Source organism: Saimiri boliviensis, chromosome 11, assembly GCF_048565385.1.
Source record: "Saimiri boliviensis isolate mSaiBol1 chromosome 11, mSaiBol1.pri, whole genome shotgun sequence".
NCBI lineage: Eukaryota > Metazoa > Chordata > Mammalia > Primates > Cebidae > Saimiri > Saimiri boliviensis.
In genome coordinates, this window is record NC_133459.1 from 84,245,626 (window position 1) to 84,258,454 (window position 12,829).

At 36.7% G+C, this 12,829-nt stretch overlaps 1 protein-coding gene across 18 annotated transcripts in view; it reads left to right on the forward strand.

Moving 5' to 3' along the window:
* Nucleotides 1-12,829, forward strand: part of LOC101033254 (calcium-activated chloride channel regulator 1-like) — a 183,442-nt gene that overhangs the window by 154,407 nt on the left and 16,206 nt on the right. For all 18 annotated transcript variants that reach the window (XM_074381117.1, XM_074381119.1, XM_074381121.1 and 15 more), the window contains 4 exons: nt 860-1,000; nt 1,215-1,362; nt 2,060-2,168; nt 10,386-10,563. In XM_074381117.1, coding sequence (XP_074237218.1) covers nt 860-1,000; nt 1,215-1,362; nt 2,060-2,168; nt 10,386-10,563 — 576 coding nt within the window. The remainder of the gene's footprint in view (nt 1-859; nt 1,001-1,214; nt 1,363-2,059; nt 2,169-10,385; nt 10,564-12,829) is intronic.

Sequence of the window (12,829 nt, forward strand, 5' to 3'; positions counted from 1 at the left end):
TTATAAAGTTACTTTTAAAAAGTTTAGCTAATCAGTCTACACGTAAGCCCTAGAGTTTTATCCTACACAGTTTTTCAGTTGTTCATACTTTTTCAAACTCTGAAAAAGTAAAAAATAATATCTATCTTATTTTACATTTTAAATTAATATATCTTCCTTATTTGCATTATTCAGTATAATAAAAATCACTTTATTGTATACATTACTTTAATATATACTATCTTCTTTGATCCTCCCAATATCCCATGAGGAATTCAAAAACAAGAATTATTACCCTTGTATAAATGAAGTGATTTGTACAATCTCACAAATGGCAAAACTGGGACCTGAAGCCAATGAGACCTATGTATTTCTATTTTCATTTCGACTTGGTAAAACTTTACTTTTTATGAACACACTCCATCTGAGAAGATAACTCAAAATAAATCTAGCAAAATTTTTTTTCAATTGACATCAATTATAATAATCTACCAAACTTTAAACTCTCAATTTCTTTAAACAATCAAACACCTCTGTTTGATTAAATAAACAACTTTAAAATCTTTGTTATTAACATTAAGAGGCTCCCAGTCTTAAATCACTTTGACATCTCACCCAGCACCCTCATTTCCATCTCCAACCCATCATGCTGAATGCAGGCCTGGATAGGTGACATATTTTAAAAGATGGTTTTTGAGCATATGAAAATAAGGAGTTTACAGACTGCAGAGATGTAGAAAAAATTCAATCTATTTTTCAGTTAGTTTTCCCAAAATGTTTGAGGAAAGGAGGCTTAGATTTGCTTCATCTAGTTATATATGTACTTTTGTGTTCATTTCACTGTGAAATTATGACCACAAGGTATTTTAAATTTTGTCAGGCAATGGTAACTGAAGCTTCTACTTATCTGTTTTATGCCACCAAACGAAGAGCTTATTTCAGGAATGTAAGCATTTTAATTCCAATGACCTGGAAATCAAAGCCTGAGTACTTAATGCCAAAACAAGAATCATATGACCAGGTAGGCTATTTCTTCTAACTCCTAAACTGCTTCTTTCCTCCTGTGCTTTTAAAAACTCAGTATTTGTAATTCTTTATTAATTACTAATCACTAATTTAGTAATTAAATTAGTAATATAACTTTTTGTAATGGATATGAATAGAAGTCCTTTTTCTAAAATCTCTTGTTTCTGTTCCTCTTGAAATTTGTTTTTGTTTGTTCTTTTGCTTTTTAGGCAGATGTCATAGTTGCTGATCCTTCTCTGAAATACGGAGATGATCCCTATACACTTCAATATGGACAATGTGGAGAAAAAGGACAATATATACATTTTACTCCAAACTTCTTGTCGCATAGTAATTTGCTTATCTATGGACCTCGAGGTAGAGATATCTATGATGTGCTTCTGTTCTTATTTCCACTGGTGAAAAAAAGAACACTATGTTTAATGGTATTTTAAACAATTTTTAAAGAAGCCAGGCACAGTGGCTGACACTTATCCCAGCAACTCAGGAGACTGAGGTAGGAGGATCACTTGCACTCAGGAGTTAGAGACCAGCCTGGACAACAGAGTAGAGCCCCCAGTCTCTAAAAAGCTAAAAGTAAATTTTAAAAACTAGCCAGGCATTGTAGCACATACCTGTAGTCCCAGCTACTTAAGAGGTGAACGCAGGAAGATTGCTTGAGGCTAGGAGCTTGAGGCTGCAGTGAGCTATGATCAAGCCGCTGTACTCCAACCTGGGCAACAGAGCAAGAACAAGATCTCATCATTTAAGAAAACAAAATTAAGAAGAGAAAAATAGGTATTAAGTAATACCTTTACTTGAAAATATGCTAGTTATGTTCTTAATTATATCTCTGTGTGGCGTGTGTGTGTGCGTGTGTGTGTGTGTGTATGTGTGTGTAATAACAAAATGAGTCATTTATTGGCACTAATTTCAACTTTTTTAACCTAATAAAAGGCATCAATGTCTGGAGTACCTTGACTCAATTAGGTTGGGGAGAGGTTAAAGAGAAATATAAGAAAATTGTCTTAAAATATTGTAATTTTAAATTTACAAATGGCAGTATTTCTCACAGGCAGAGTATTTGTCCATGAGTGGGCCCATCTCCGGTGGGGAATATTTGATGAGTACAATGAGGACCGGCCATTCTATATTTCCAGAAGAAACACTATTGAAGCAACAAGGTATCATTATATTGAACAAATCTGTTTTCAGAAATTTTACTTATGACTCACTAATTTTCTATGCTAGGCAAAGAAAGGCTATCTCAGGTAACTACCTGAGAATGTTTATATAGTTCATTGCAATATCCCATCTGCCCCATCATGTATGTCTCCAATTAATTCTAGAGATTCTACCTTGGCATCAAGATCAATCAGAAACAGAAAACAATTTCAATATTCACAGGGACTGTGCTAAAACATGTTATGGGCAGAGGAGAAAGGAAAAAGCTGTAGGCTAAACCCCAAGATATCTGAGAATAGGTGTTCAACTCTACCCACTCTTGTTTCACTTGGTTCATCACTTTTTTAAGATAAATCTGTTTCATTGAAATCAGTTAAGCTGCTAGAGCTTCTTTGTAAATATAATATTATACTTTTGATTTAATCCTGATCTTAAAGAAAGTACTTTTCATAAGGATAAGGTAGTAAATTGATTTTTTAAAAATATAATTCTAGGTTCCACAGGCACTATTATGAATAGATAAGATGTTTAAATTTAGCTAAAAATATCAACCACATGGAATATTTAAAGAATATTGAAGAACAATGGAAGCTAATGTAATAGGAAATAAGTCTTTGAGATTAAAAAAAAAATGTATTCAAGGAAAGAGGAGTAATGGAAAAAATGCCCCTCCTTGTCTCCACCGTGTTGTTCGTTTGATGTCTGCTAAGCTGCCTGGAGATTTTCACACAGACTGCGCTTCTCTCAGTGCAGGGCACTCATTTCTCTCAACCTCATCCCACACAACTCCTCCCTTACTCAAATAATGCCTGTTCATCCTTTAAGACTCAGTTTAAATATTTCTTACTTAAATGTCTTTCCTCTCCCTCCATTTGTGTTTAAATTCCCTTAAGAGTGCTCTCACAGCATGTGTGGGCTTCTCTCACACTTCTGTCACTGTGCAGTAATTGTCTATACAATTTTATTTTCCCCATTAGACTTTAAAATTCTTAAGAACTGCATTTTTTTTCTCTGGTCTTTGACCTGGCATAAAGTAAAAGCTAAACAAAGAATGTATCAAATAAATTTTTTATAAATTCATTAAAAATAAATGAATTTCCTTATAATCAGTCATAAAAATAGATATATTAGTAAAAGCAAGTATCCAGGGGGGCACCAAGATGGCTGAGAGAAGTCAGCACCAGAATGCAGCTCCCAGCGAATGAGATACAGAGGGTTAGAGGACTTCACCATTCCAAAGGAGGTGCTGGGTTCGTTTCTGTGCAAGGCAAAGCAGCCCAGGGGGGCAAATCAAGACAGGGTGGGACAAGTGCCCAACTGAAAACATGTGCTTACCGTATCCCTCCTGCAACCCGCAGTCCAAGACAGCCCTGCCAGACTGTGGGGTGCTGTGGGTAGTCAATGTAAATCTGAGGGGCAGTAACCGCCAGTGCGGCAAGCTGTCGCAAGGACCTGGGCGAGAGTTTGGACTAACGCCAGCAGGACGACCGTCCTACAGAGGGAGGCAGAGTTGAAAACAGGGAAACAGACCATAAGGCCTGGCAGGCCCCACCTCCACAGTATTCAAACTGAAGCCCCAGCTAGAGAGCTAGGCAGCAAATACACCAGCTTGACCCCAACCAGGAAGGCCCAGCTGGGGAAGGAGAGACACCATTGGGAAGGCAGGGCAAATCTCACCTGCAAACAAACTCCAGGGAAGGACCACCCACCCAACAACCTGACTGAACCCAAGAGAGCCCAGCAACACCCTCTACAGGCCAAAAAAGATACAGCTCCAACCTCAACAGAAAAAAAGTCACTCGGAGACTCCTCCTGAAATCACCAACTTCAAAGATTAAAGGGTGATAAATCCACGAAGATGGGGGAAAAAAACAGCCCAAAAAGGACGAAATCATCAAAGAACAGAACGCCTCCTCCTCCCAGGGATCACAACTCCTCACCATCAAGGGAACAAAAAAGGACAGAGAATGAATCTGACAAATTGACAGAAGCAGGCTTCAGAAGGTGGGTAATAACAAACTTCTCTGAGTTAAAAGACCATGTTTTAACCCAATGCAAAGAAACTAAGAACCTTGAAAAAAGGTTAGACAAAATGCTAACTAGAATAACCAGCTTAGAGAAGAACATACACAACTTGATGGAGCTGAAAAACACAGCACGAAAACTTCATGCGGCATACACAAGCTTCAACAGCTGAATTAATCAAGCAGAAGAAAGGACATCAGCGATAGAAGATCAAATCAATGAAATGAAATGAGAAAGCAAGATTAGAGAAGAAAGAGTGAAAAAAATGAACAAAGCCTCCAAGAACTATGGAATTATGTGAAAAAAACCTTATCTACATTTTATAGGCATACCTGAATGTGAAAGGGAGAATGAATCCAAGTTGGAAAACACTCTTCAAGATGTTATCCAACAGAACTTTCCCAATCTAACAAGACAGGCCAACATTCAAATCCAGGAAATACAGAGAACACCACAAAGATATTCCTCAAGAAGAGCAACACGTAGGCACACAGTTGTCAGGCCAGGGTTGAAATGAAGGAAAAAAATCCTAAGGGCAGCCAGAGAGAAAGGTCGAGTCACCCACAAAGGAAACACCGTCAGACACAGTGGATCTCTTGGCAGAAACTCTGCAAGCCAGAAGGAAGTGTGGGCCAATATTCAACATCCTTAAAGAAAAGAACTTTCAAAGCAGAATTTCATATCCAGCCAAACTAAGCTTCATAAGTAAAGAAGATATAAAATCCTTTATCAACAAGCAATTGCTGAGAGATTTCATCGCTACAAGACCTGCCTTACAGGAGCTACTGAAAGAAGTACTAAACAGGGAAAGGAACAAGCAGTACCAGCCACTGCAAAACGTACCAAATGGTAAAGAACAATGACACAATGAAGGAGCCATGTCAATTAACAGGCAAAACAACCAGCCAGTAAGAAAATGTCAGGATCGAATTCAAACATAACAATATTAATGTTGAATGTAAATGGCCTAAATGCCCCAATCAAAAGACACAGACTGGCAAACTGGATAAAAAGTCAAGACCCAGCAGTGTGCTGTATTCAGGAGACCCATCTCACATGCAAAGACTCACATAGACTCAAAATAAAGGGATGGAAGAAGATTTACCAAGTAAATGGAGAGCCAAAAAAAGCAGGGGTAGCAATCCTAGTCTCTGATAAAAGAAAACAGACTTTAAACCAACAAAGATCAAAAGAGACAAGGGCATTATATAATGGTAAAGGGATCAATGCAACAAGACGAGCTTACTATCCTAAATATTTATGCACCCAATGCAGGAGCACCCAGATACATAAAGCAAGTTCTTAAAGACCTACAAAGAGACTTAGACTCCCACACAATAATAGTGAGAGACTTTAACACTTCACTGACAATATTGGACAGAGCAACGAGACAGAAAGTCAACAAGGATATACAGGACTTGAATGCAGATTTGGACCAAGTGGACCCAATAGACATTCCAGGACACTCCACCCCAAATCCACTGAATACACATTCTTCTCAGCACCACATTGCACTTTCCCCAAAATTTGACCACATAATTGGAAGTAAGTCACTCCTCAGCAAATGCAAAAGAATGGAAATCATAACAGTCTCTCAGACCACAGTGCAATCAAATTAGAACTCAGGATTAAGAAAATCACTCAAAACCGCGCAATCACATGGAAACTGAACAACTTGCTCCTGAATGACGAATGGATAAACAATGAAATAAAGACAGAAATAAAAATGTTCTTTGAAACCAGTGAGAATGAAGACACAATGTACCAGATCCTATGGGACATATTTAAAGCAGTGTCTAGAGGGAAATTTGTAGGAATAAATGCCCACATGAGAAACAAAGAAATATCTAAAATTGACACCATATCATCAAAATTGAAAGAGCTAGAGGAGCAAGATTAAAAAACTCAAAAGCAAGCAGAAGTCAAGAAATAACTAAGATGAGAGCAGAACTAAAGGAGATAGAGACACAAAAATCCCTTCAAAAAAAATCAATAAATCCAGGAACTGGCTTTTTTTTTAAAGACCAACAAAATAAACAGACCACTAGCTAGACTAATAAAAAAGAAAAGAGAGAAGAATCTAATACATGCAATAAAAAATGATAAATGGGAGATCACCACTGATTCCTCAGAAATACAAACTACCATCAGAGATTACTACAAACAACTCTATGCAATAAGCCAGTTAATGTGGAAGAAATGGATAAACTCCTGGACACTTGCACACTCCCAAGACTAAGCCAAGAAGAAATTGAAACCCTGAATAAAACAATAACATTTTTGGCCTACCGACCAGAAAATGTGCAGGTCCAGATGGGTTTACAGCTGAATTCTACCAGACATACAAAGGGGAGCTCATTCCTGTTGAAACGATTCCAAACAATACAAAAGAGGGAATCCTCCCTAACTCTTTCTATGAGACCAACACCATCCTGATACCAAAATCTGGCAGAGACACAACTAAAAAAGAAAACTACAGGCCAATCAATATCCATGATGAGCATTGATGCAAAAATCTTCAATAAAATACTGGCAAACCAAATTCACAGCACACCAAAAAGCTTATTCATCACCACCAAGTAGGCTTCATCCCAGGTATACAAGGCTGGTTCAAAATATGCAAATCTATAAATGTAATTCACCACATAAACAGAACCAAAGACAAAAACCACATGATTATCTCAATAGATGCAGAGAAGGCCTTCAAGAAAATTCAAGAGACCTTATGCTAAAAACTCTCAATAAACTAGGAATTGATGGAATATATCTCAAAACAATAAAAACTATTTATGACAAACCCACAACCAATATTATACTGAGTGGGCAAAAATTAGAAGCATTCCCTTTAAAAATTGGCACTAGACAAGGATGCCCTCTCTCACCACTCCTATTCAATATAGTATTGGAAGTTCTAGCCAGAGCAATTAGGCAAGAAAAAGAAATAAAACACATTCAATTAGGAAAAGAAGAAGTCGAATTGTCCCTATTTGCAGATGACTTGAATGTATATTTTGAAGACCCCATAGTCTCAGCCCAAAACCTCCTTAAGCTGCTAAGCAACTTCAGCAAAGTCTCGGGATACAAAAATCAATGTGCAGAAATCACAAGCATTCCTATACAACAATAACAGACAAACACAGAGCCAAATCATGAGAAAACTCCCATTTACAATTGCTACAAAGAGAATAAAATACCTAGGAATACAATTAACAAAGGAGTTAAAGATCTCTTCAAGGAGAACTACAAACCACTGATCAAGGAAATAAGAGAGGACACAAACAGATGGAAAAACATTCCATGTGCATGGTTAGGAAGAATCAATATCGTGAAAATGGCCATACTGCCCAAAGTAATTTAAAGATTCAATGCTATCCCCATCAAGCTACCATTGACCTTCTGCACAGAACTGTAAAAAACCACTTTAAACTTCATATGGAACCAAAAAGAGCCCACATAGCCAAGACAATTATAAGCAAAAAAAACAAAGCTGGAGGCATCATGCTACCTGACTTCAAACTACACTACAAGGCTACAGTAATCAAAACAGCATGGTACTGGTACTAAAACAGAGATATAGACCAATTGTACACAACAGAGGCCTCGGAAGCAACGCCAGACATCTACAACCATCTAATCTTTGACAAACCTGACAAAAACAAGCAATGGGGAAAGGATTCCCTGTTTAATAAATGGTGTTGGGGAAACTGGCTAGCCATATGCAGGAAGCTGAAATTGGATCCCTTCCTCACACCTTATGCAAAAATTAACTCCAGATGGATTAAAGATTTAAACATAAGACCTAACACCATAAAAACCCTAGAACAAAGCCTAGGCAAAATCATTCAGGACACAGGCATAGGCAAGGACTTCATGATTAAAACACCAAAGGCAATGGCAACAAAAGCCAAAATAGACAAATGGGACCTAATTAAACTTAAGAGCTTCTGCACAGCAAAAGAAGGAACCATTAGAGTAAACTGGCAACCAGCAGAATGGAAAAAAATTTTCACAATCTACCCATCAGACAAAGGGCTAATATCCAGAATCTACAAAGAACTGAAGCAGATTTACAAGAAAAAAAAAAAACCATTCAAAAGTGGGTGAAGGATATGAACAGATATTGTTCAAAAGAAGAAAAATATGCTGACCACAAACATGAAAAAATGCTCATCATCATTGGTCATTAGAGAAATGCAAATCAAAACCACATTGAGATACTATCTCGTGCCTGTTAGAATGGCGATCATTAAAAAATCTGGAGACAACAGATGCTGGAGAGGATGTAGAGAAATAGGAACACTTTTACACTGTTGGTGGGAGTGTAAATTAGTTCAACCATTGTGGAAGACAGTGTGGCAGTTCCTCAAGGACCTAGAAATAGAAATTCTATTTGACCCAGCAATCCCCCAATCCTGGGTATATACTCAAAGGATTATAAATCATTCTATCATAAAGACACATGGACACATATTTTCATTGCAGCGCTGTTTACAATAGCAAAGACCTGGAACCAACCCAAATGCCCATCGATGATAGACTGGACAAAAAAAATGTGGCACACATATACAATGGAATACTATGCAGCCATAAAAAATGATGAGTTCATGTTCTTTGTAGAGACATGGATGAACCTGGAAACCATCATTCTCAGCAAACTGATAGAACAGAAAATCAAACACCACATGTCTCCACTCATAGGCAAGTGATGAACAATGAGAACACCTGAGCCCAGGGAAGGGAACAACACTCACAGGGCTAGGTTTTGAGGGTGGAGGAGAGGGGAGGGAGGGAACAGCAGGGGGAGGCGGGGAGGATGGGGAGGGATAACATCAGGAGAAATGCCTGATATAGATGACAGGGAGTAGTGGGGATGGATGGAGACAGCAAACCACCATGGCATGTATGTACCTATGCAACAATCCTGCAGGATGCAGGATATGCACACGTACCACAGAACCCAAATACAATTTTAAAAAAAAAACAAGTATCTGAAATATTTATTGAGTTCCTACTGTGTGTCAGGCACTTTCAGACAGTGAAGTCTCATCATATGTAAGTTTAATTTTTAGGCTTACTCAAGAACTAACCTTCTGGGAAGATATGACTCACCATGTCCCTAAATCCTTGCAATACAAAGTCATTAAAATGGATTAATATTATGAAGTTTAATATCAACACAGAATGGGAGGATATCCTGCATATAAACAGAACCTCTTTAGAATCCTTTCCCTGTATTCTGCACCTCTTTCCCTGCCAGGGACTTGACATAGGCATAGGTCTTTTTTTTCTACAAAGACCAAATGGTTTGAATGCATAAGCCTTTCCATGCAGGGTTTATTTTTATTTTTTCCACCAGTTTAGTGAAGTGGTTCTCAAAATATAAATTACAAAATGCTATAAACACAAAACAGTGAATACCACATACAGAAATTGAAGAGGGATTTTAAGCATAATATTGACTTTCCCTCCCCTATTAATAAGCAATTTTGCTGTACCTTATAACTCACCTAATCTTTACAACACCCCTATGATTAGGAATTATCATCTTTAGTTCAAAGTCACAAGGATAATAGATTTATTGATCACAATGACCAATCAATGGTTTTTTTTTTTTGGTTTTTTTGGTTTTTTTGTTTGTTTTTTTTTTTTGAGACGGAGTTTCGCTCGTTACCTAGGCTGGAGTGCAATGGCACGATCTCGGCTCACCGCAACCTCTGCCTCCTGGGTTCAGGCAATTCTCCTGCCTCAGCCTCCTGAGTAGCTGGGATTACAGGCACGAGCCACCATGCCCCGCTAATGTTTTGTATTTTTAGTAGAGACAGGGTTTCACCATGTTGACCAGGATGGTCTCGATCTCTTGACCTCGTGATCCACCCGCCTCAGCCTCCCAAAGTGTTGGGATTACAGGCTTGAGCCACCGCACCCAGCTGCAATCAATGTTTAATAAATATGAACTGACATTGTTTCTATTAAAATTGATGACAGAGATAGAATATTGTGCCTGTTTTTGTCAAAATGTAATGTTTGGTACATGATCTATGGCAGTTGTCACTGAAGGAAAGATTTTAGGATATTGGTCTTCATTCATAATTTGCCATGAATTTTCATGTATATATATATATGTGTGTGTATATATATATATATATATATATATATATATATATGTATATATATAAATTCTTTCATCGTAGATGTTCCACTCATATTACTGGTGCTAACGTGGTTCGGAACTGCAAGAAGAGCCGCTGCATGACACGACCATGCAGACGTGACTCAAAGACGGGGCTGTATGAAGCAAATTGTGTATTTATCCCAAACAGATCCCAGATTGCCAAGGAATCCATTATGTTTATGCAAAATCTTGATTCTGTAAGTACCTTTTTTTCCCAGTCTCTCAAAGAATCCTTAGGAAAAAATAATAATAATTAGAGAAGCTGGATTATCTACTGTGAAATTATGTGTATAAAGGCAGGAAATTACTCAGGCAATTAATTAGAGGTCATTTTATCCAGCACGTATCTGGGTGTCTCTGGAAATTACCCTATCTTTTCTTATTAACCTATTTCTTTCGTTCAAATGTAGAATTGTATCCCTCTCATTGGAGTCACACAAATTCTTAGAACACATCTCTTCCCTCACTGACTTCCATAGACTTCTGTACAGAGTTACAACCTTACTTTTAATTCCTTTTCTAAGTATTAGCCATACTACTTTTATAAAGTAATTTATAATGCAGCTTTGAAAAGGATTGACATTTCAGATTTTCTATTACCTTCACACTAACGCATACCAAGCAAACTGATATTTTAAAAACCAACAACACTCTTTCTCCACTGAACAGACTTAAAAAAAAAATTCACAATTACCAATGTGTCTAGCCAATTAAATAATAACACACCACAAAAAAGTTGAAAACTAATGTTTGACCTGAAACATCTGGTTTAAATATAAAAAGCTTAGTGCATAAGAATAGGTACCTTGGAGTCAGATAGACCTCACATTGAAATCCAGCCTGTCATTTTAAAGCTGTGTCCACTGTGGGAAAACTGCTAAATCTGAGATTTAGTTCTCTTATCTTTTATATGGGAATCATAATTCCTACTTCACATAGTCATTCATGTTGGGTTTACAAGGGCTAACATAAAGTATTATCATAGCATTTAGCACAAGTTGAAAATAAACTAAATTTTTAATTTTTTAAATGTATTAAATATTTGAAAAGTAACCAATTGTTTCTTCCCCTGAACAACCCTAATATTAATTAATACAAACATATTGTACTTACCTAATAAACATTTCTAAACACATAAAAATATTTTAAAATGTGGAATATATGAAAGTTATCAAAAACAACAAATCAAAACAAAGTACACTACCTCTAAATAGTGAGACTAACTTATTTCAAAGAAGCAAATTTTCATACACCAAATTTTCAAAGGTATATGCCATATACTTTTGCAAACCTCTTCTACAGAAGTATTTGTTGGTAGTAATTCGTATTTTAATATGCCAATACCAAAATACTTCTATAGGCAGAGGTTTGTTTACAAAGGCCTATTATCTCTGATAAAATTTAAAATTCCTTTGGACCCTTGGGCATTAATGATAAAAGGCTTGACTACAGTTGACACATGAGTCAGGAACATTCCCTTTAATCTATGGAATCTGGAGCAACAAAGGCTAGCCAAAGAGTTATGCATACAAATAGATATCAAATCATGTGACACAAGAGGATAATGGGAATACTGTATGTACTGCCTGATCCACAACATAAATTCCAAAAACATTTGACTATCAGGAGCTAACTCACGCTGCCAATTGGGACATAAATAATAATGAAGATTATTATGGAGCTGAAATATGGAGGGCAACTAATTATATAAGACATGGCCCCGAGATAAAATGGTTACATTTCCAGAATAACACTAACTTTCTAATTATCACAACATAAATATATTGCATAGTATCTGTACTGAGGGCATAAATTCAGAGCTAGGAAAGATATGATCTGATACATTGAATAGTCAACTTTATGATTTTGTTTCCTTATCATTTATTATTCTTACTTTATGCCTAGAATTTACTACATTAAAAGCTGTAAACACATATATAATTATAGATGACTGTTCTTCAGGAACTCAGTTTAGTGAGAAAGAGATATGATAAAATAAATATATATTATTAAGTGGGAAGACATACAGAGATATGAACCAAGTTTCATGAAGCAGTAACCATTGTCAAATGGAGGTCAGAATACAGTTTCTGAACAGTAAGTTGTGAGCTAGGATTTGAGAAAAGTGAGTATGTATTTGCCAAAGCAAGAAGGGGAAGAGTATTCTATACGAATAAACAGATTTACAAAAGCAAAGAGTGGAATAAGGCAGGGATGCATGAAGTGCATGATGTGCATGATCGTGGAAGTTCAACATTGCCTAAATGGTTTGCATCATGGTCATTCAAGATTTTAACATTTATTAGAACAATTATCTGGCAGATAACAGTAAAAGAACTTGAAAAAGTGAAGCTTTTTTCTGATTTGTACAAAATTACCATTTGGGTTAGGAAAAACCCTAATGAAAATTTCTGGCATACTCTAAGTATATAAAGAAATCCAGTATGGTAGAAGCAAAGAATA